General features: G+C 41.5%; 1 protein-coding gene across 1 annotated transcript in view; it reads left to right on the top strand.

Moving 5' to 3' along the window:
• LOC140476759 (uncharacterized) overlaps positions 1-23,757 on the top strand; it is a 122,313-nt gene that overhangs the window by 20,849 nt on the left and 77,707 nt on the right. The window contains exons 6-8 of the mRNA XM_072569565.1: positions 6,883-7,092; positions 12,063-12,875; positions 19,198-19,479. Of these exons, the coding sequence (XP_072425666.1) occupies positions 6,883-7,092; positions 12,063-12,875; positions 19,198-19,479 (1,305 nt within the window). The remainder of the gene's footprint in view (positions 1-6,882; positions 7,093-12,062; positions 12,876-19,197; positions 19,480-23,757) is intronic.

The raw sequence follows: 23,757 nt of genomic DNA, 5'->3' as shown, positions 1-23,757 counted from the left end.
CTGACAATGAAGAGAGTTCAGTGTTTCACTGCAGTCTCTCCCAAAATGACTCCTAATATGGTGAGGGGAGATTCACCTTTTTTTTAACATCAAAGAAAAGCTGTAGAATTTTAGTTGAAGTAAAAGAGGTAATTTCATTACTCTCCTGTCTGCTTTTCTGTTAAGGTTGCAGTAGAAAGAAAAATGCATCACTTGGAGGCAGAAAAAGAATTGTCCTTTTTGTTTCCCTTTGATTTCCATGGTTATATTATGTGTGTTTCAATAGCTAACATGATTTAGGGTAAAGCAAGGCCAAAAACACTAATTCCTACTTTCTGTGTTTACTGCTCAGTTAAGAGGTTTACCAGAGTTTGTATGTTATGTTGTTCCAACAATTAGAAAGAGTCAAGAGTCCATTGTCTTTACTCCCTTTCCCCCTCCCAAACCAATCCTTTCTGACAAGCCAACAATTTTGGCTTCAATTTGGAGAACTTTTTCCCAGCTGTTCTATCAGTTTTACAGTAGTAGAAACGCGCAGACTAACTTGAAAGAGTTACCTATTAATGTCTAGTAAAACTCTGGAGTTAAAAACTGGTCTTGAGTTGACCATGGAAACACTGTTGTCTGTTGTAAAAACCCATTTGGTCCACTTATATCCTTTTAGGGAAAGAAATTTGTCATTGTTATCTGGTCTGTCCTGGCCTACATATGACTCCAGACCCACAGCAATGCGATTGACTCTGACTCTGACTCTGAATTGCCCACCTGGGATAGGCAATAAATGCTGGTGTAGTTAGTGACATCCCATGAATGATTAAAAAAAAAGTACAGCACAGGAATAGGCCCTTTGGCCTGGCATTACTGTGCTGACCAAGATGCCGTTCTAATCTAATCCTATTAGCTTGCACATGGTCCATATCCCTCTATTCCCTGCCTGTTCATGTGTCTGTCTAAATGTCTGTGAAACATTGCTATCATATCTGTTTTTACCACCTCCCCTGGCAGCGCGTTCCAGGAACCTACCACCCTCTGTGTAAAAGAAGTTGCATCGCATATCCCCTTTAAACTTTCTCCTTCTTAGCTCAAACCTGTGCCCCTGAGTATTTGTCATTTCACCCTGGGACAAAAAGATTCTGATTATCCACCCTATCCGTGCTGCTCACAATTTTATCAGGTGACCCTTGAGCCTCTGCCGCTCTTGAGAAAGTAGTCCAAGTTTGTCCAACCATTCAATCTAGCTAATATACTCTCATCTATGTAACTTTCTGGCAAGGCCCCCTCCCCCCTCTGCTAAGCCCTTTGCACCCTCTCAAAAGCTTCCATATCTTCCTTATAGTGTGGCGAACAGAACTTCACACAGCACCTCAAATGTGGCCTAACTGAAGTTTTATACTGCTGCAACATGACTTTCCAATTTTTTACACTCCGTTCCCCAATCATTGAAGGCAAGCATGTCATCTGCCTTTCTGTACCACTTATGTTGCCATTTTTACGGACCTATGGACTTGCACCCCAAGTGTATATCACCTCTGTATATCAGTGCCTACAAAGTTCCTACCATTTTCTGTATACTTTGCTCTTGCATTTGACCTCCAAAGTGCATCACCTCACACTCGTCTGGATTAAATTTGTCTGCTATTTCTCCACCCAACTTTCCAATTGATCTATATCCTGCTGTATCCTTTGACAACATTCCTCACTATCCACAACCTCTACAATTTTCATGTTGTCTGGGAACTTACTAATAAGACCACTGACATTTTCATCTAAATCATTTACAATATATATTTATATATCAGAGATCCCAGGATCGATCCTTGCGGAACAGCATTGGTCACAGACCTCCAGTCAGCAAAATGTCCTTCAGCAATTACCACCTATCTTTTGTAACCAAGCCAATTTTTGTTAACCAAATTACCAACTCACCATGGATTCCATTATGAATGAATATCTTCTGGAGTAGCCTATGATGAGGAACATTGTTGAATTTAGTAAAGTCCATGTAGACATTTTCCATCAATGTACCTTCCTCAGTAATCTTAGTCACTTCCTCAAAAGACTCAATCAGATTTATGAGACAAGACCTCCCTGAGTTCAATGCCATGCTGACTATCCCTAATAAGCCCATTCTTTTCCAATTATAATATTTGGAGCCATAACTACTGGTTGAAATTGTTATTTAGGATGAATGAAACTGAATAAACAATGGCTGTGTACATCACCCTTGATAATTTAAGAGTACAGGATAGAGCCTTTCAGATTTAGATTAGTTTTGTTTAATCCATTATTTTCCTTTAGTGATTTACTATTTAAACCACTGAAATTGTATTTCATCATAGCTAAGATCAACAGTGAGTGTAAGAAACGCAGATTATAATCCCACATCAGGGAGTGCAGTGATAATGTGTCTACTTCTGGACAAGTAGGCCTGAGTTCAAGTGGGGTGGCATGGTGACTCAATGGTTAACACTACTGCCTCACGGTGCCAGGGACCCAGGTTCGATTCCAGCCTCAGGCAACTGTCTGTGTGGAGTTTGTACATACTTCCCTGTGTTTGTGTGGGTTTCCTCTGGGTGCTCTGATTTCCTCCCACAGTCTAAAGACATGCAGGTTAGGTGAATCAGCCATACTAAATTGTCTGTAGTGTTCAGGGATGTACAGGTTAGGTTAGATGCATGAGTCAAGGGAAATGTCGGGTCATGGGCCTTGGTGGGGTATTCTTGGAAGGGGTGATGTGGACTTGTTGGGCTGAAGTGCCTGTTTCCACACTAGGAATTCTAATTCTAAAAAAGTCTCACTTTCTCTGGAGGTGTGCTGATATTTCTGAACAAGTTGTTTAGGAAATATCTGCAATCCCATGTTTGTGGGTTTATTCTTCAAACTATGAATGATCAACATTCATTAATTACTAATCAAAATTAATTAATTAATTGAAATGGGAGGGGAGGGTGAGGAACTGTTGACAGCTTACGTAGGGAAATGAGGTCTGGAATCAAAGCTATTGCCGATATTCTTAATTATTCCTAATGTGATTTTCAGTAATGCAAATACATTAGTTCCTGAGCTTTCATTAATTAGAATCCCTCAGGGTCCTATAGCTTGGTAGGTTTTGTCCATATGGAGCAATTCCAAATTTTGAAATTAATTTTAAAAATAGCTAATGTGTGAGATTATAATTTAGTTGACAATTTAGTGCTGAATGAAGAACAGTTTTGTGCTTGTGACTTCTGTCTCTATAGGATATAGGGTTGTCTGCGTCCCCACATAGGGGAGAAAACAACTCCAAAGGGCCCAACAGATATAGTCTTGCGCCAAGGATTAAAGGGCTTTTGGGGGGGCTAAAATCTATAGTGATGTGGCAATTGTGAAGTGCCATTAACTCCTGTTTGTTTAAGAAGATATAGAACATGGCATCTTTGTACTGTCTGCTCATTGACTACCTGAAGAAGTCATGTAAATCAGCTTAGACATTGCTAATGTGATTGTTTCAGGGGAGTTTTCATCTGATGAGCTACCAGGTAGCCAGGTGCACTGAGGGCAAGGGAACATGTGAGATCTGCAGATATCTTCTGCGGTTAGCTTGACTGAGGACTTGGGGATGCTTAGAGTATTGCTGCTGGGTCTATGCAACAAAATGTTTGGTGCATTGGGAAGCCTTCTGGGAATGCCTGTGGACAGGGTCAGGGAACATGGAGGTATCTGGTTTCAACACAGTACAGGACTTGCACGCAATTTATTGGATTAGTGGTATTAGGTTTGTGCTAAATTGAAGGACTGAAGGGCTTCTTCTGTCTTTATGACTCTATAATTTTGTGCTTATCTTTCCCGACAGGGAGATGGTAACTATCTCCATTTTCACACTGTGGATCCAGCTGTCGGTCATTGTTGGCTAATGCTCCAGTTTTCATTGCAACACAAGCAACAGCCACCCAAAATCTGTCTGTCTGCTCTGGTGGAAATTTATACAGCAGTTGGTTTGTTGTCTTGCAGTGAAACCCCTTGCTGCTGTCAGTATGGCTATGGATAAGTATGCAAACTGGTTGGCTGTGTGCCTCTGCAATTTACCAATCTCTGCCCTACAGCGGTGGCAGTGAGTGCATGGAACAGGAGCCTACTAGGATGACAGTATTCATCTTGCCCACTGCCCATGCTGTTGCCTGGAGCCAGCCATAGAATCTTAAAGCATGGAGACAGACCATTCGGCCAACTAGTCCACGCCAATCCTGTTCCCAAACTAAACTCGTCCTATCTGCCTGCTTTCAGCCCACAATCCTCCAAACCTTTCATATACTTGATACAACACATCATCCTCCACCACCTACAGTCAGATTCTACCACCAGAGATATATTTCCCTCCCCACCCCATCTGCATTCTGCAGAGACCACTCCCTCCATAACTCCCTCATTAGGTCCACACCCCCACCAGAACACCCTCCACTCCCGGCATCTTCCCTTGCCACTTCAAAAGGTGTAAAACTTGTGCCCACATCTCCCGCCTCACCTCCATCCAAGGCCCCAAAAGATCTAGCAGAGTTTTTCCTGCACATCCAAACACCATCTCTAATGTGTCCGTTGCTCTCGATGTGGTCTCATCTACATTGGGGAGACAGGATGCCAACTCGCAGAATGTTTCAGCGAACATCTCTGGGACACTTGCACCAACAACCTCACTAGGTAAAAACAATGACTGCAGATGCTGGAAACCAGATTTTGGATTAGTGGTACTGGAAGTGCACAGCAGTTCAGGCAGCATCCGAGGAGCAGTAAAATCGACGTTTCGGGCAAAAGCCCTTCATCAGGCTTTTGCCCGAAACGTCAATTTTGCTGCTCCTCGATTGCTGCCTGAACTGCCGTGCTCTTCCAGCACCACTAATCCAACAACCTCGCTGCCCTGTGGCTGACCAGTTCAACTCCCTCGCCAACTCTACCAAGAACCGGCCCCGCCGGTGTCGGACAAGGCCCTGGTGGAGCGCCGAGAAGACGATCAAACTTGACTATCTACAGGAAGTAAAAGTCATAACAAGGTTTCCGTAGGTGAACCTGCGGAAGGATAATTATCGGCTGGGGGTACGCCCGTTTCCGGTTCACCTTGTCTCGCGGGGGTGGTTTCGGGGCCAGCAGGAGAGCTCGTCAGGGTAACAAGCCCTGCAGCCGTGGTCACCGCCAAACCCCCCCCAACTGTTGGGCACCTACCTGCGCGGGCAGGAGGACACTTTCCGATTGCAAATCTCCGTTTTGCCGAGTCCACCCCGAACACTTGCGGGCGGGCGGGTGCGCATTGACCTTCGTCACAAGGGCCAAAACCCATTCCACTGTCTCGTCAGCAGTGCCGACCAGTCTGTGATCGACAAAGGGAGGGTTGCCTCCACTGCCAAATCCTAGTCACCTGACGCCTGGAGGGAGAATGCCTCATCTTCTACCTTGGGACCCTCCAACCATGGCATCAGTGTTGATTTTCACCAGTTTTCTCATTTCCCCTCTCTTCACGTCATCCCAGATCCAACTCAGCACCACCCTCTTGAACTGTCTTACTTGTCATTCTCCCCTCCAACCTATCCACTCCACCCTCTATTCCGACCTATCACTATCATACCCCACTACATCTGCCTGTTGCCTTCCCAGCTACCTTCCCCCCCCCCCCCGCCAAGAGCCTCAAACCCCCTCCTTATTTATCTCTCAGTGCATACACATGCACATACACGCACACTGAAGAGGTTATCCCCAAAATGCCGACTCTCCTGCTCCTCAGATGCTGCTTGACTTGCTGTGCTTTTACAGAACTGCACTTTGCAACACTATCGATGTACTTACCTAAATGTCTTTTAAACCGAAACTGCATCCACCATCTCCTCTGGTGGTTCATTCCACACACTAGCCACTGTCTGTGTCAAAACAAAGTTGGCCTTCATCCTTTTTAAATCTTCCTCCTCTCACCTCAGAAATATGACCCCTAATTTTTAACTCCTCCACAAGGAATAGTATAATTAGTTAACATTTGTAAAAATTGTGAAATTACAGTTATAGATTTGGTTTATAATGGCTGTTTTCTAACTTTTGTTTTATTTCTCTATTGTGTCCAAGTGGATGTAGTGGTCATGAGTGAATAGGACTGCATTGATGAAAGGGGATTTGGGTTGTGCCTATAGGTGTCTCACTGGAACTATAGCCAGGCTAGAAATGGACACTTACATTGCTGCCTTTGTTCTTCTGTCCTCTCCCCTCCCCTTCCAAAACTACTTTTTCCTCCTCCCTCTTCGAACAGGCTGGTCACACTTTGTTCATTCTCCTGGTCATGCTCTACACTATGAGAAGGTGTACTTCATGCATTTGTGTCTGGAAACAACTACTTGTTGCAGAAGCTTTGAGATCAGCAAAAAAAGTACTTTATCACCTTCCCTCTAATGCCCTTTCACTTTTCAAATTTGAAACAACTAAGGGAAACACCAGAAAATGTAAAACTTTAACAAACTCCAGAAGAGCTCAACCAACAACAGACCGAAGTAGCAGATGATCCATTTAAATCATGCTGTTGGAGAGGTGGAGTCCTTCCTGCTTTTCTGAAGCAAGTTCTCTTCAGCCATGCCAGCTTAAGGGAAAGCATTAGTTGAACCTTTTGAGCTGCACTGTAGCAGTGCTGACGTCAATTGGCATTGCCCACTAATCGACATCATGACCTAATACCCACTACCAGGACTATGCTCAGCATACATCATATTGTGTTGTGTGTATTGTGTGTGCCTTGGGTGTCACTGGGAACTCTAGAGGACAGTCACCATATCGAAAAATTGAACACTACAGATTTTGCTCTTTGTAATCTCTGGTTCCCAAATAAGCAGCACTCTGTGTAATTATATGCTAATGCCAGTATTGATTTTATTTTTTGAAATGTGGTTTTGCTTTTAGAAGACCAGTGCTGTCAGAGACGATGAGCCAAATAAAGGATCACAAGAACTTATTCCAGCAGGCACTGTAAATTCACAGATGCAGCAGCAACATGATAATGTGACAAAACAGCTCAATCATGTCAAAGCTTTAATGCAAGCAAATCAATTATTGACAGAGGGACTTCGAAATAAGTTGCTTCAGATCTGGTGCCATGTGCCTAAAAATGAAGTAAGATGTTCATTTATAGTTGCTTTTCCTTATTTTCATTTTATCGAAGCAATTTTTAAAAAATTCATGTGATATAGGTTTGTTAGCTGGTCCAGAATTTATTGCCTATTGAGGCAAAGTGAACAAACAGGTGTGAATATTCAATTCACAATCGACTATCCCAATGTATTGAGAATACTACAGTAAATGTAACATAAAATAATGTCTACATTACATACACAATTACTGCTGGTAGGACTTGTATCATAGTAATAGCCCATCTATTCAACCCATCTGATCAGTCCTGGTATTTATGCTTCTGGGCATGATCATGGACCTCCTCCTATCTACTTAGACATCAACTTATCACCAATCTTTAAATTTGTTTCTCCCTTACAGACTTAACCTAGCTTCCTCTAAGAGATTCCTTTTGTTCTCCTCAATCGCTCCTTGTAGTGACAATTTCCAAACTGTCACCACTGTGAGTGAAGAAACCTCTGCTGAATGCCCTATTCGATTGATTGATTTGATGTGTCTTGTATTAGTGGGTCTTAGTTTTAAACTCCCCCACTAATGGTAAGATTGTACAAAATTTAATCCAAGTTGACCGGGACCTGTCCTGCCAGTTGTGGAACCAGACCCCTATCACCTTCACTGGATAAAGCCTACTGTATCACATACTTATCAGACACTCAGATCCCAAAGGAGAGATTTTTCTGGTGTCAAGGGCCTTGAGGGAACATGTCTTGGTTACATCATCTGCTGTTAGTTAGAGATTAGGTTATAGTCCAACAGGTTTGTTTGGAAATACAAGCTTTTGGAGCATTGCTCCTTCATCAGGTAGCTAGTGGTGTAGGGTCATAGGACACAGAATTTATAGCAAAAGATAATAGTGTCATACTCAAATGTGATATATTGAATAAACCTGGATTGCTGTGAAGTGTTTAGTCTTTTAGAATGAGTTGCAGGTTTTGATTCATTAGTACGTAAATCCCAGAAAGACTTAACAGCACTCTAGGCTTGTTCAATATATCGCATCAGTGTATGACACTATGATCTTTTGCTATAAGTTCTGTATCCTTTGATCCTGCCTCACTTACTACCTGACGAAGGAGCTGTGCTCCAAAAGCTTGTACTTCAAAATAAACCTGTTGGACTGTAACCTGGTGTTGTGTGATTTTTAACTTTGTCCACCCCAGTCCAACACCAGCACCTTCACATTATAGTCAGAGATTGGGAGCTCTCCTTTGTAGAAAGTGCTGACAGCTGCCAGAACCCCAGGATCAGTGAGTGCCCTCAGGCCAGAAGTAAATGAGTGTAGATTTGTAACTGCAGATTCGAGGGTGTCTCTGACTCACAGTAACCAGAGATAAGAACAGGGGCTGATTCTGATTGACCTCCCCATTTTGAGGTACTGAATGAAGAAGCCCCTTTCTCTCAAAGAGCACTCAAAGAAACCCAATGAGGGCTTGATTTCGAGCCTGCTGTTGGAGGTTTCTGTTGGAGAGGTTTGGAAGGTGCTGTCGAAGGAGCCTTGGTGTTTTGCTGCACTGCATCTTGTGGATTGTATACATTGTCACTGTATGTTGATAGTAAAGGGAGTGGATGTCGAGGGTGGCACATGGGGTGCATGAATCTCTAAATGTTAGTATGCAAATACAACCAATAACTCGGAAAGCTCATTGAACATCATTGTTTATTGGAAGGGGATTGAACACAAAGGGAGTTTATGTTTCAATCATATAAAGTATTTGGGAGAGCACAGCTGGAGTACTGTGCACAATAATAGTCTTTTTACTCAAAGAATAATGTGAATGCATTCAGAGTAGTTCATTGAAGACTTAGAGTAGTACCAGGTATGGGCGAATCATTTTATGAAGAAAGGTTCAACAGACTAGGCTTATATTAGGTACGAGGTGATTTGATCGTGAGGGGTCTTAATGGGGTAGATGTGGAAAGATTTTTTTTCTTCTTTTGGGAGAGTCTAGAACTTGTTACAGTTTTAAAAAGAAAAATACACATAGAGTCATAGAGATGTACAGCATGGAAACAGACCCTTTGGTCCAACCTGTCCATGATGACCAGATATCCCAACCCAATCTAGTCCCACCTGCCAGCACCCGGCCCATATCCCACCAAACCCTTCCTATTCATATACCCATCCAAATGCCTCTTAAATGTTGCAATTGTACCAGCCTCCACCACATCCTCAGGCAGCTCATTCCATATATGTACCACCCTCTGCGTGAAAAAGTTGCCCCTTAGGTCTCTTTTATATCTTTCCCCTCTAGTTCTGGACTCCCCAATCCCGGGGAAAAGACTTTGCCTATTTATCCTATCCATGCCCCTCATAATTTTGTAAACCTCTATAAGGTCACCCCTCAGCCTCCGATGCTCCAGAGAAAACAGCCCCAGCCTGTTTGCCTCTCCCTGTAGCTCAGATCCTCCAACCCTGGCAACATCCTTGTAAATCTTTTCTGAACCCTTTCAAGTTTCACAACATCTTTCTGATAGGAAGGAGACCAGAATTGCACGTAATATTCCAACAGTGGCCTAACCAATGTCCTGTACAGCCGCAACATGACCTCCCAACTCCTGTACTCAGTACTCTGACCAATAAAGGAAAGCATACCAAACTCCTCCTCCACTATCCTATCTACCTGCGACTCTACTTTCAAGGAGCTATGAACTTGCACTCCAAGGTCTCTTTGTTCAGCAACACTCCCTAGGACCTTACCATGAAGTGTATAAGTCCTGTTAAGATTTGCTTTCCCAAAATGCAGCACCTCGCATTTATCTGAATTAAACTCCATCTGCCACTTCTCAGCCCATTGGCCCATCTGGTCCAGATCCTGTTTTAATCTGAGTTAACCCTCTTCGCTATCCACTGCACCTCCAATTTTAGTGTCTTCTGCAAACTTACTAACTGTACCTCTTATGCTTGCATCCAGATCATTTATGTAAATGACAAAAAGTAGAGGACCCAGCACCGATCCTTGTGGCACACCACTGGTCACAGGCCTCCAGTCTGAAAAACAACCCTCCACCACCACCCTCTGTCTTCTACCTTTGAGCCAGTTCTGTATCCAAATGGCTAGTTCTCCCTGTATTCCATGAGATCTAACCTTGCTAATCAGTCTGCCATGGGGAACCTTGTCGAACGCCTTACTGAAGTCCATATAGATCACATCTACTGCTCAGCCTTATCAATCTTCTTTGTTACTTCATCGAAAACCTCAATCAAGTTTGTGAGACATGATTTTCCACGCACAAAGCCATGTTGACTATCCCTAATCAGTCCTTGCCTTTCCCCATGCATGTACATCCTGTCTCTCAGGATTCCCTCCAGTTGCCTACCACTGACATCAAGCTCACCGGTCTATAGTTCCTTGGCTTGTCCTTACCACCCTTCTTAAACAATGGCACCTCGTTTGCCAACCTCCAGTCTTCTGGCACCTCACCTGTGACTATCGATGATACAAATATCTCCGTAAGAGGCCCAGCAATCACTTCTCTAGCTTCCCACAGAGTTCTCGGGTACACCTGATCAGATGGTGGGGATTTATCCACCTTTTACCGTTTCAAGACATCTAGCACTTCCTCCTCTGTAATCTGGACATTTTGCAAGATGTCACCATCTATTTCCCTGCTGTCTATATCTTCCATATCCTTTTCCACAGTAAATACTGATGCAAAATATTCATTTAGTATCTCCCCCATTTTCTGTGGCTCCACACAAAGTCTGCCTTGCTGATCTTTGAGGGGCCCTATTCTCTCCCTAGTTACCCTTTTGTCCTTAATATATTTGTAAAACCCTTTGGATTCTCCTTAATTCTATTTGCCAAAGTCCATTTAAGACAGAGATAAATTTTTCACAGATGGTTATGAGTCTTCAAAACTCTCGTTAAAAGGTGTTGAATATTTTTAAATCAGAGGTACATAGGTTCTTGATAAGCAAGGTGTGAAAGTTTGTCAGGGGTAGGTGGGAGAATCTGGAATGACCAGATGAGCCATTATTTGTTGAACGGCAGAGCAAGCTTGGGGGGCCAAGTGGCTTGCTCCCTGTTATTAATTTGTGTGATCTCTTCATCTGCCCTTTTGAAGTCCTTGATAATGTTAAAGACTAGGCAAGTACATAAATTGGTTAAAAAGTTGAAAGTTGTAGGGGACTTGTCATTTCGTATATGAAATTGGGAGACAAGTTGATAAAATTCCAAATAAATCGCTGGAGGTGCTGGGTTCAATTCCCACCTGTCTGTGTGGAGTTTGCACATTCTCCCTGTGTCTGTGTGGGTTTCCTCCGGGTGCTTCGGTTTCCTCCCACAATCCAAAGATGTGCAGGTCAGGTGAATTGGCCATGCTAAATTGCCCACAGTGTTAGGTGTGTTAGTCAGGGGTAAATATAGGGTAGGGGAATTGGTTTGGGTGGGTTTCTGTTTGGAGGGGCAGTGTGGAATTGTTGGGCCGAAGGGCCTGTTTCCACACTGTAGAGAATCTAATCTAATCTAATCATATTATGAACAGACATGTTGAGTTTCAAGGCAAAAGGGTAGCACCAGTTTGTTAAAACTGAATGATTTGTTGGTTAGACGGTAATTTGAATATTGTTATATTCTTGGTATTTTACTTTAAATAAGTTCTATTGATCTTGGAGGTATCGAAGACATTAAGACACTCCTTTTGAGAGTGATGAAGAAAGATGAAGGATAGTGTGCCTGTGTTAGAACATAAAGGACAAAGATATTGGATAGAAGTATTCACAATTATAAAGATCTTTGACAAAATCAAAAAGGGAGAATTATCTTTCGAGTGGAAGGTAATTCACTGTGCGGAGGGTATGAATTTAAAATCAACGTGAAAGGGAGAATGTTCCATCAGAAATCATGATGGTAATAGAATTTATGAAGAGTTATAAAAGAAAAATGTTAGTTTATTAAAAATAAAAGGCAGAGTAAACTTCTCTTAAATTTTTTTTGTTTGGTTTGTAAAAGGTAGGAAGTTTCCAGGATGATGAAATTAGTGAAGTTGACACTGAGAGCCTCCTTGTTTTACCTGGGGAGGAATCATCCGTGGCTAGTGTTTATGAAGATGATCAGAATGTTCAGCAGCAAAGTAATCTGTTAAAAGCAGCTGTGGAGAATGCACAGCGTGAAGGAACCAGTGGATGTACTGAAATACACCACTCAACAAGTGACGTAAGTCGCCTTCATGACTTTGTGGAGAATGTAAAAGGGAGCACGTGTCTGGGTGAGAGACTACCAGATCGAACAGAGAACTCCAAGAAACAAAATGAGGCTCTTCGGGACCAGGCCACAAGTCCCACATATGACTGTTCTGAACTAGAACTGGTGGGCACAAGTGCATTGCAAAAAGTACAGCTGACTATTAGCTTGAAGAACTTGGAAAATGCCACAAAAGAGATGCAAGAGTATAATCAGAAGATCATGCTAGCAAAGAATGTAATTGAAGATACTGCGGAGACAGTTAAAAGTCGATTGCAGAAAATTCAGTGTCAGCTTATGGAACTGGAGGCAGCCAACCAGAACCTTCACTCACAAATTGGAAAGCTGAATGCTGATTACAGTCAAATGCAGGAACATCATCGATGTGTGGTTTGTGAGAACAAAAACTTAGAAAAACAGTGTGTTGATCTTCAGACAAATCTAAATAGTACAACAGAAGAAAATGAACATATGCTGACTGTAATAGACAAACTGGAGAAAAAGATAGAGGCCGCGCTTATGGATTTAACTGAGATCAAAATGGAAAAAGATAAATTGGAACAACAAGTCCAGTCCTTAAAAGTAAGATTTAAATCATATGAGCTTAAGTTTATGAATTTTTCTTAGTATTCCATTTGAAAAGTATGTATAATCATGCAATCAGAATATGCTGTCTCACAGTGCCAGGGATTTGGATTCAATTCCAGTCTTGGGCAATGTCTGTCTGGAGTTTGCACATTCTCCATGTGTCTATGTGGGTTGCCTTTGGGTGCTCAGGTTTCCTCCCACAGTCCAAAGATGTGCAGTTTGTGGATTGGTCATGCTAAATTGCCCATAGTGTTCTCGGGTCATGCAGAATAGGTGGATTAGCCACTGGAAATGCAGGGCAACAAGGACAGAATGTGGGAGGGGAGTTTAGGGGCATTAGTGGGATTTGAGTCTGATGGGATGCTCTTCAGAGGGTCGGTGTGGACCCAATGTGCCAAATGGCCTGATTCCACACGGTAGGGATTCAATGATTTTATGTTAACAGAATAACCTTACCTTTGATCAGAAACTCTTATCATTAGCCACTAGAGTTGTGCTTCATTTCTGCTTGTAGTTGGATAGCATTAGTAATACTAGTTAGGTATTAATGTGCAAAAATGAGTTGGATGTGCCCAAAGCTCTTCATGTAAATGCTGCTTGTCAGCACAGTTTTGTGGCTGAAACTTAATGTTGATGCCATAAGATATACTGTTTAAAAACTACAAAATAACAACTATTCAGTTGATAACAGAAAGCTTCTCGAGCTAGTATGTTATTAGTGGAAAGTAATGTGGTGGTCCTTTAAAGAACTGTAGTAATATATTTTACCCACATTCTAAATTTGTGCAAATTTTAGGAGTTGGATAATCACTTGAAGTGTGTATAGATCTGTATATGGACAAATGTCATCTGGAGATTGTTTGATCCCGAGCACTTCGCAATTTAGTTTGTGAAAGGTTGTCTCACTAATGAGCAACATATAGAAGTTATACACGCTTAACATTTGGCTATTTTGCAGCACTGTTTCATTACTGATTGGTATTGAAAGTTTCAAAATAACCAGAGTATAACTTGAGGATTATTTTTTAAAATGTGAAACTATTGGGGGATCAGATCTATTGATAGGAAGCAGTTGTCACCAAAGTATAGATTGGAGTTGTGTTGGGAAGTTCTGATACAGGAGAATCGACGTTTCGGGCATAAGCCCTTCTTCAGGAAGGGCTTCAGGATTCCTGAAGAAGGGCTTATGCCTGAAACATCGATTCTCCTGCTCCTTGGATGCTGCCTGACCTGCTGCGCTTTTCCAGGAACACCATTTTCAGCTCTGATCTCCAGCATTTGCAGTCCTCACTTTCTGTTAGTTCTGATACAGGTGATTACATGGAAATTTGCCTGGGAAGTTTAAACTTCCAATGATATTTATTATGTGTGTCTGAAAGTGTCCCAAATCCTAAGTTAAAATCAGAGATTTGAGCAATTCTGGCTGATGTAGCTGTGTAGTTAGCCAAAAAGTGTTAGGTGAATTATAGCCAACCAGTTATAAAACTGACCTCTCCACCCCAATGTCCATATCATCCATGGATACCAGACAACCTTTGCATTCATACTACCCCTACCCCGTCCCCGATTTCCACACTTTGCATCTCCCCCTGCCACCATGGACGTCAAAAGACCTGAATGCCTGTCCCCTGCCTTGATCTGCCATAATCTTGTACCTTCCCAATCCCAAACTGACCTGACCCATCTATCGCCTCCCATCTCTGATTTTTCATGACCCTATTCCAGCCTATCCCAAGGCCTCACCCACCCACCTGGCACCCTCACAACCTAGCACCATATCCCTACACCAACCTGGCACTTTACCGCCATTCACCTGGCACCTACCCTTCACACACCAGGCATTCTACTCCCCTATCCACCTGTTACCATACCTCATGCTGTAGCTCACCTGACACCCTAACCAACCCCACCCATGGAATCTTCATTCCTCAATTAGTTTATACCTTCCTTTCTACCTACCTACCTTACTTTACACATTTTGGCAGCTAATGAGAGATGGTTTTGTAACCAATAAACTATGGATACTTTGGTCACTGCTGTAAAAAGAGAGCATGTTTTCACTGATCCATGATAGCGCTGCAAATGTGGATAACTGGACTGAGCTGGGAATGCTCCTGCTTGAAGTTCAGTCAGAAAACTCCTGTAAACATAAGTGAATAAGTTTTAATTTGATCTGGGTTGGAAGTGGGGAATCAAACAGATCAAAAGTTTGAGGCCCATGCCTGAATGTATACAGGCTTAATTGGTTTGCACTGTGTTTGTAAGGCTCTTAAATGGCATGCAGAATATTCTTACACGTCTCCCACTTGAAATGTGATGCTTACCATATTGGATGAGGTCAAGTTAAAGGCATCCTTCACCTACACTTGAAACAGTGAAATTCAAAATGAAATTGAGGCAAAACCTAACAACTGATTAAGGCACCTCTTCCGAACTTGCATTGTCATGAGGCAACCACTCCTAGATATTGTTAACATAACGTCTGAAAGACATTGTTATCAGCGTCATTGCCATCATTTTGATTGTTGCCATTCCCTGTCCCAAGATTCCTGAACTTCGAAGCTCCCGATTGTTCCCATCTGATCAGGAAGATTTTCCTCCTGAGGAACTATTCTCTTTCCAGATCTATCCTGCAGACCCCTTATACACCCTCACTCCAACTCTGATCACTCCCTGAACCCCACAATTCCATTTCTGAGGACCATCTTAACTCATAGAGATGTACAGCATGGAAACAGACCCTTCGGTCCAACCCGTCCATGCCAACCAGATGTCCCAACCCAATCTAGTCCCACCTGCCAGCACCCGACCCATATCCCTCCAAACCCTTCCTATTCATATACCCTCATATCGGGCTTTGTATACCCATCCAAATGCCTCTTAAATGTTGCAATTGTACCAGCCTCCACCACATCATCTGGCAGCTCATTCCATACACGTACCACCCTCTGGTTGAAAAAGTAGCCCCTTAGGTCTCTTTTATATCTTTCCCCTCTCACCCTAAACCTATGCCCTCTATTTCTGGACTCCCCAACCCCAGGGAAAAGACTTTGTCTATTTAACCTATCCATGCCCCTCATAATTTTGTAAACCTCTATAAGGTCACCCCTCAGCCTCCGACGCTTCAGGGAAAACAGCCCCAGCCTGTTCAACCTCTCCCTATAGCTCAGATCCTCCAATACTGGCAACATCCTTGTAAATCTTTTCTGAACCCTTTCAAGTTTCACAACATCTTTCCGATAGGAAGGAGACCAGAATTGCACGTAATATTCCAACAGTGGCCTAACCAATGTCCTGTACAGCCGCAACATGACCTCCCAACTCCTGAACTCAATACTCTGGCCAATAAAGGAAAGCATACCAAATGCCTTCTTCACTATCCTATCTACCTGCGAATCCACTTTCAAGGAGCTATGAACCTGCACTTCAAGGTCTCTTTGTTCAGCAACACTCCCTAGGACCTTACCATGAAGTGTATAAGTCCTGCTAAGATTTGCTTTCCCAAAATGCAGCACCTCGCATTTATCTGAATTAAACTCCATCTGCCACTTCTCAGCCCATTGGCCCATCTGTTCCAGGTCCTGTTTTAATCTGAGTTAACCCTCTTCGCTGTCCACTACACCTCCAATTTTGGTGTCATCTGCAAACTTACTAACTGTACCTCTGATGCTCTGCATGCTTCTACACCACACCATCTTCACTGGGTTTTACCTCACTGATCTATGGACAGTCTACTTACTAAAGAAATGGAGAAGCATGATGAGTGCATGTCTGAAAGACAGGCTGTCCAGTTTCTATGTCAGTAGAGAAATATTACATCACCTAGATTATAGCAACATACAAGTAGATATTGTCAATGTGAGTCAATTCTGGGACTAAGAAATGGGAGTAATGCCACTAAACTCTTGAGGATTTATAAGGTATGTTCCATAGGACTGTTCTTCAGTACAGGACCTTCTACTCAATGATTAACACAGAAATACTAGAGAAACCCAGCTGGTCAAGCAGCATCTGTGGAGAGAGAAACCAAGTTAGTGTTTCGAGTCTAGTATGTCTCTTCAGAACTCATCCATCACTTCTTCTGGAAACCATTGAGGTCCAAAATACTGATATATTTTTAAGTTTAATCTTTAACAATAGACAATAGTCCACTATTGTGAATTGTGTTCTCCTGGTACACATGGCAAGGACTTGAAATACTGATGAAGTGAGATTGGTCCTTGGTCTCACAGCAGCAGATCTGCTGTAGAGTCTAGTGGTGGTGCAGACCTTACACATTCTGTTGGGAAACCATCCTTCTAATTGTTTGGCTTTGGACCCACAGACAAGAAGGCAACTAGGTAATCAGCTATCAGCATTAACTCATCAATTCTCCTCCGAGGCAGTTGTTAGAAGTTAGAACAAATTAATTGGAATCACAACATATTAATTTTCCAGTGGACACTATTACCATGTCGTCCAGAATTTGGAGCAAAAATGCAATGACTGCTTTTAGCTTAATGTGTATCAAAGTGAACATAGAATGTGACCAGTAGTTGAAAACAGATGTGCAGGATTTGCTGCAAATTAGGACACAGACAGAGATTTGGATGAACTCCAATTTACAGAAGGGTGTGAATTCTATTCTATACATTTATTCTGGACTAAATTGTTTGCAACGTTGAAGTGCTACTCGATCCTTCAGCTTTGCTTTCAACCCTATAATCTTACCATCACCAAAGCTATCTACTTTCATCGTGTGCACCCTGGCCTCAAGACATCAGTTGAAACCCTCATCTTGGGCTTTGTTACCACCCAGTTTGACTATTCTAATGCTCTCCTGGACAGTCTCCTGTGTAACACCCTCAGTAAATTTGAGCTCATCTCCAAATCTCTGTCTGTGTCCTAACTTACAGCAAATTCTGTTTACCTCTGTGCATACTGATCTATGTTGACTCCCAGATTTGAAATTTCCTTTGATTATAAGTTTCTTTGTTTAAGTTCTTTCAGCCTGTCCCAATCTCTGTAACTTCCTCCAGCCACACGACCCTCTGAGCTCTTATTTTCTAGCTTTTACTGCAGCCTGTAATTTTCATCACTCCACCATTGTTGGCTTTACATTCAACAGCCTAGGCATAAGGCTGTAAATTTTGGAATTCCCTTTCTAAACGTCCCATTAGATTCTCCTTAAATCCAAACCTGTACAGATTAGGTGAATTAGCTATGCTAAATTGCCCACAGTGTTCAGGGATGTGTAGGTTGGGTGCATTAGTCAGGGATAAATATAGGGTACGGGAATGGATCTGGGTGGGTTAGTCTTTGGAGGGCCAGTGTGGACTTGTTAGGCTGAAGGGCCTGTTTCCACAGTAGAGGAATTCAAATGGTTCCATTTCCTGATATCTCTATCTGAATCACTATCAGGTTTTGTTTGAAAATCCCTTCGGCAATGCCTTGGAAATTTAAATTCATATGTGAGGTGCTATGGAAAAAGTGATTTGACGTACCATGAGAAAGGTCACACATTAGCAATCAAGTTCAATCGTTCAGTGGATCAGGCACAAAGTGTTCTCCATCCAATTCATTTCAACGCCTGAGAAAAGAATTTGAACTTGGTTTTCCTTAATTTCCTCTTCCTGCAGTTACAAAGATACAGACCAGTGCAGTATATATTTAGTCATGCAGCTTACATTAAATTAATATGACCTAGCCCAAATCATGTAAAGACCTCAAAAATGATATTTAACTATTCCATGAGTTTCACTTTCTATTCAGGATGGACCCTGAATTCAAAACAGCTTACAGAAGATGCGAGTTTAATCAACTGTTATGTATAGCTAAGTTTCTGTGGCATACAGTAAGCACAGTTTGGCCCCTCAGTGTGTCGTGGCAGCCACAATAAATTTAAGTAAAAAGTTCTATATTAATGTGAATGGCAAGTAACATTGATTAATTATTATTTCTAATTCTATAGATCAATGTTAGTTTTCCTTTTAACTGGTATCTGAAGTATGGGTTTTGTTAGGTCCTTCAATCTGTCTTATACAAGGGGTGTTAGATGTTTGGAACTCTCTTCCACAAACAGCAGTGGCTGCAGGTTCAGTTGTTTTAAAATCTTGAGTTGGATACATTTTTGTTAAGCGCAGGTATATGGAGTCAGGCCACAAATCAGTCATGATCCTATTGAATGGTGCAACAATCTCAAGGACTGCATAGCCTACTCTTGTTCCTATGTTCCTGTACAATCTTTCAAACTTAACTGCATTTAGATTTTCAAAAGATTTCTCCGGTGCTTTTAAAATCAAATGTATGAACAAAAACTATTTTCCTTTATTGCAAGGATGATTATAACAGTCGGGAGGAAGCAAGAATTGTGGAAAGAGAACAGATAAACAGAAATTATAGCCAGCTGGTTGATGAGATTGAACTCCTTCGAGTACAGTCTGAAAAGGAGCATCTAGACACGCAAAACCTTCAGCAAGAAATTTCTGCAGTCAGAAATGAGAACCACCGCCTTCAGCAGATAGCAGAGGAAGAGATCAAAAAAAAGAAATTAGTAGAGCTGGATGCCAGGAGGTGGAAAAAAGCGTATCACAAACTCACTGTGGAGCAGCAGGAGAAAGTACGTTCTCACTAAATGACCATGAGCTAAAAAAAGCAGATTTTCTAATTTGCATGAAAAATTATTAATAAGGAAGATGCTATAGTTCATTTATTGCTAGTCACTGCTGAGTTTAATCTTTGAAAAAGTGGGCTAAGGAAGTGTGATTAAAATTTGCAATAATTGTACCAGGCCGTGAAGAAATAATTCAGATCCCACTTTAAAGTGTTTTTTTTTTGTTTTTACATTTACATTGTTATCGAATTTAGATTGGCAACTTCTGTACAAAATTCTCAGTGCTATACTTTAAACCTTCCTGTCACCACTTCTACTGTTGAGAGTTGTGTGTGTACTTGTCTTTAGGAAACTTCACCTTGAAGGACACTATGTGCTGTGGGTGTACAATATGCAAGTTAATCTGCCAGTCAATGTGGCTGTGGTTACAAGCTGCACACGTAGAAACTAGTTGCTCTGCCAGTTTTTAGCTTCTGTGTTTTGCTGTTTTAATTAAACTAAGCCACAGACTTTATCCGTCTTGATTGATTATTAGACTGGTATTATTAATCTGATAGGAAGATGTAATTTTGCCATTACAGGTTCACAGGCGATTTTTATAAACATTGTGGCATTATAATTTATGAGGGAGGTGCAAAAAATTGGCAAGCACGTATGAAGCCCTAATTTTCATTTATGTTGCGAATTGGGAAAGGAGGAGTCAAACTGACCTCATGTTATCAGGTTGAAACCTGAACAATTTGAGATCTCTACCTTGTTTCTGTAAACCCATTCAGTTGTGCACCTGAAGCTGGGAAACATGGTGGGATTAATTAATCTTGTAGTAAAGGGTCCTCTAGGGAAGATTGATCATAGTATGATAGAATTTCAAGTGAGAAACTGGTGTGCCTCAACAATAATCTGCGTTAAATAAAAATAATTGCATAAGCCATGAGGACAGATCTGACCCTAATGTATTGAGTAGGAAGACTAAAAGGTAGGACAGTTAGTGAGGAGTGGCAGATGTTTAAGGAGATACTCAAGTTCTCCCAACTAAAATATATTCGAAAAAGGAAGACAGATTGTAAGGGGGGAGAAAATGCCCATGGCTGAACAAGGAATTTAGTTTTAATATAAAGCCAAAAGCTAAGGCATGCCATGTTGTAAGGATGAATGGCAGGCTAGAAGACTGGAAAACATTTAAACATCAATAAGTAGTTAATAAAAATGTCACTTAAAAAGAGGAAAAGTTAATTATGAAAGCAAACTAGTGCAAAACATAAAAATTGATAGCAGTAGTTTTAATACATATATAGAACAGAAGGCAGTTGCTAAAGTGAATGGAGGATGAGACTGAAGAGTTAATCGTGGGTACTAGAAATGGCGGAGTCACTAAATTAATATTTTGTTTCTGTTTCAGTGGAGAATACTAATACATTCACAGTAGTAACAGGAAATGCAAAGGTTATAGAAAGGGAGGAACTTGGAAGAATCATCATCAGTTGGGAAGAAGTACTGAACAAACTATTGAGATTAAAGGCAGACAAACCCCCAGGGCCTGATGGCCTACATCCTAGGATCTTAAAGGAAATGGCAGCAGAGATAGTGGATCCATTGATTATAATATTTCAAAATTCCCTGAATGCTGGAAAAAATGCTATGTAACACCGTTATTCATAAAGGGAGGGAGGTTGGAAGCAGGACACTACAGACCAGTTAGTTTAACATTCATTGTTGGGAAATTGTTAGCATCCATCATTAAGGAAGTAATAACAGGATGTTTGGAAAGTCAAAATAAAATCCATCAGAATCAACATGGTTTTGTGAAAGCGAAGTAATAGTTTGATAAATTTGCTCAAGTTCTTTGAAGATTTGATTTATTGTCATGTATACCTAAGTACAGTCAAAAGCTTTGTTTCCAAGCAGTACAGGCAGATCATAGTAAGCAAGGGCATAGAGATCGTAGAATGAAAAAAAATTGGATAGAGGCATACAGGTTACTTTGCACAGGTCGTGCGCTAGGCAAGATTAACATTAACAAGATCAGTAATATTTGAAGTTAGAAAGTCCATTCATCAGTCTAATAACAGCAGAGAACAGCTGTTCTTGAATATGCTTGTGTGTGTGTGTGTGTGTGTGTTCAAGATTCTGTATCTTCGGCCTAATTAAAGAGGTTGTAGAGGGCATTGCCAGGGTGGGATGGGTCTTTGATGTTGGCAGCCTTTCGGTGCAGTGAGCCATGTAAATGGAGTCTATGGATGGAAGGTTGGCTTCCGTGATGGTCTGGGCTGTGCACAAAATCTCCTGTAGTTCCTTATGTTCCTGGGCAGAGTAGTTGCCACATCAGTATGCTGTCAACAGTGCATCTATAAAAATTGGTGAGGGTCCTTATGGACATGCCAAATTTCTTGAGCTGCCTGAGGAACAAGAGGCATGTTATGCCTTCTTGACTGACACATCTTTGTGGGTCAGGTTGTTGGTTATCATCATTCCTTGGAACTTGGTGTTCCCAACCGTCTCCATCTCAGCTCCAGTGACATAGATGGGGGCTCCTCCTTTCTTTTTGAAGTCCGTGATCAGTTCTTTAGTTTCGCCAATGTTGAGAGAGGTTGTTATTGCACCACGTCACCAAGCCCTTTACTTCCTTCCTGTATTCTGCCTTATTGTTTAATATCTGTCCTACCATTATAACAAACAATGTGGATAATGGGGATCCTGTAAATGTAGGGTATCAAAACTTCCAGAAGGTATATGATAACATGCTACACAAAAAGTTAATCCACAAATTATGACTGCGTAGGATTAGGGTAATTTATTTGCTTGTGTAGAGAACTGAACAACCAAAAGAAAGCAGAGAATCAGGATTAACAGGTCTTTTTCTGGAAAAATATAATTGGTGGGGTAGCACAGGCTTTGGTGTTTGCTTCCCAACTGTTTACAATCCATATTAATGACTTGGATGTGGGGATAGAAAGTACTACTGTAGCTAAATTTGCAGATGACACAAAACAGGTGGGAAAGTAAGTTGCAGTTAAGAAATTTATAATGGATACAGAGAGATTAGGTCAATGGGCCAAAATTTGGCAGATGAAATTTAATGTGGAGAAGTGTGGGGTTATCCATCTTGTTTAGAGGAATAGAAAGGAAACCTAGTATCTAGATGGAGAGAAACTTCAGCATGTCTCAGTGCAGTGGAATCTGACTGTTGTTGTGAGAAAGCAGAAAACTGGTATGCGGGTATAGCGTAGAAGTGAAATTGAATAATTAGACCTGTACTTTACTTGGAGCTCAGAAGGATGAGGGGAGATCTAATTGAAGTATGTAAGATAATAAATGGATCGATAAAGTAGATTTAGAAAGGATGTTTCCTCATGTGGGGCAATCTAGAATGGGAGGTCATAGTTTCAGGATAAAACAGATAGCATATTTAAAGCAGATGAGGAGAAATTACTTCTTTCAAATGATCGTAAATCTGTGGAATTCACAACCCGAGTGTGTGGTGGATGCTGGAATATTGAATAAATTTGAGGAGATTTGTAATGGGTTGGAGGGCTATTGAGAGTGGGCAGGAAATTGGAGTTGAGGCCAAGATGAAATCCATCATGATGATATGAAATGGTGGAGCAAGCTCTATGTTCTTGTGTTTCTTTTCTAAGAAGCTGCAAATGCCAGTGAGTGAGATCAGAATACTGGCTGGGAGGACGCTGATGCACATTTGCTGCTCACAGAAATAGTGATAGTTGGCAATCATCAAACAGATGAAATTAAGTCCATAGAAAATAGTTAATAGTTTTAATCTGCTCTGAGCGATTGTTGTCGCAAAGCCAACTGGCTGGAAAAGTTTGATTGAATTTTTCAATTAATGGAGCAGTTGCAACAATGACTTTGTACCAAGACTGTGCACGAAGGCCTCAAAGACATCTGTAAAGCTTGAGGCTTTTACCAGTCCCATTGTAATGTCACTATTCCATGCAAGTTTCCAACTGGAAGGCAACTTTGGAAATCTCAGAATGCTGTGTTAACAGTGTGTTTAAACTGATAACTGACCAAAGGACAGATTCACTAACTCAGAATGAAACCGTGATCTCGCAGTATTCCAATACAATAATGTGACTACATTTTCAAAGGGTTAAGGGGGATGAAAAGGCAGCATGTGATCCTCTGACCATCTGTTTCTCTGTCGGCTTCTGGCTACATTACTTGATGCTCCTCATCAGTGTACTCTTTGTCAGATACCGCAGAGATTTACTGCTTGTAAATGTGTTAGAGGGTAAAGTCAGTTCAGTGCTGTACTGGCTTGTTCAG

This window comes from Chiloscyllium punctatum, chromosome 5 (assembly GCF_047496795.1).
Source record: "Chiloscyllium punctatum isolate Juve2018m chromosome 5, sChiPun1.3, whole genome shotgun sequence".
Lineage (NCBI taxonomy): Eukaryota > Metazoa > Chordata > Chondrichthyes > Orectolobiformes > Hemiscylliidae > Chiloscyllium > Chiloscyllium punctatum.
Note: the sequence above shows the minus strand (reverse complement) of the source record. Positions and strands in the feature narration are given on the sequence as shown.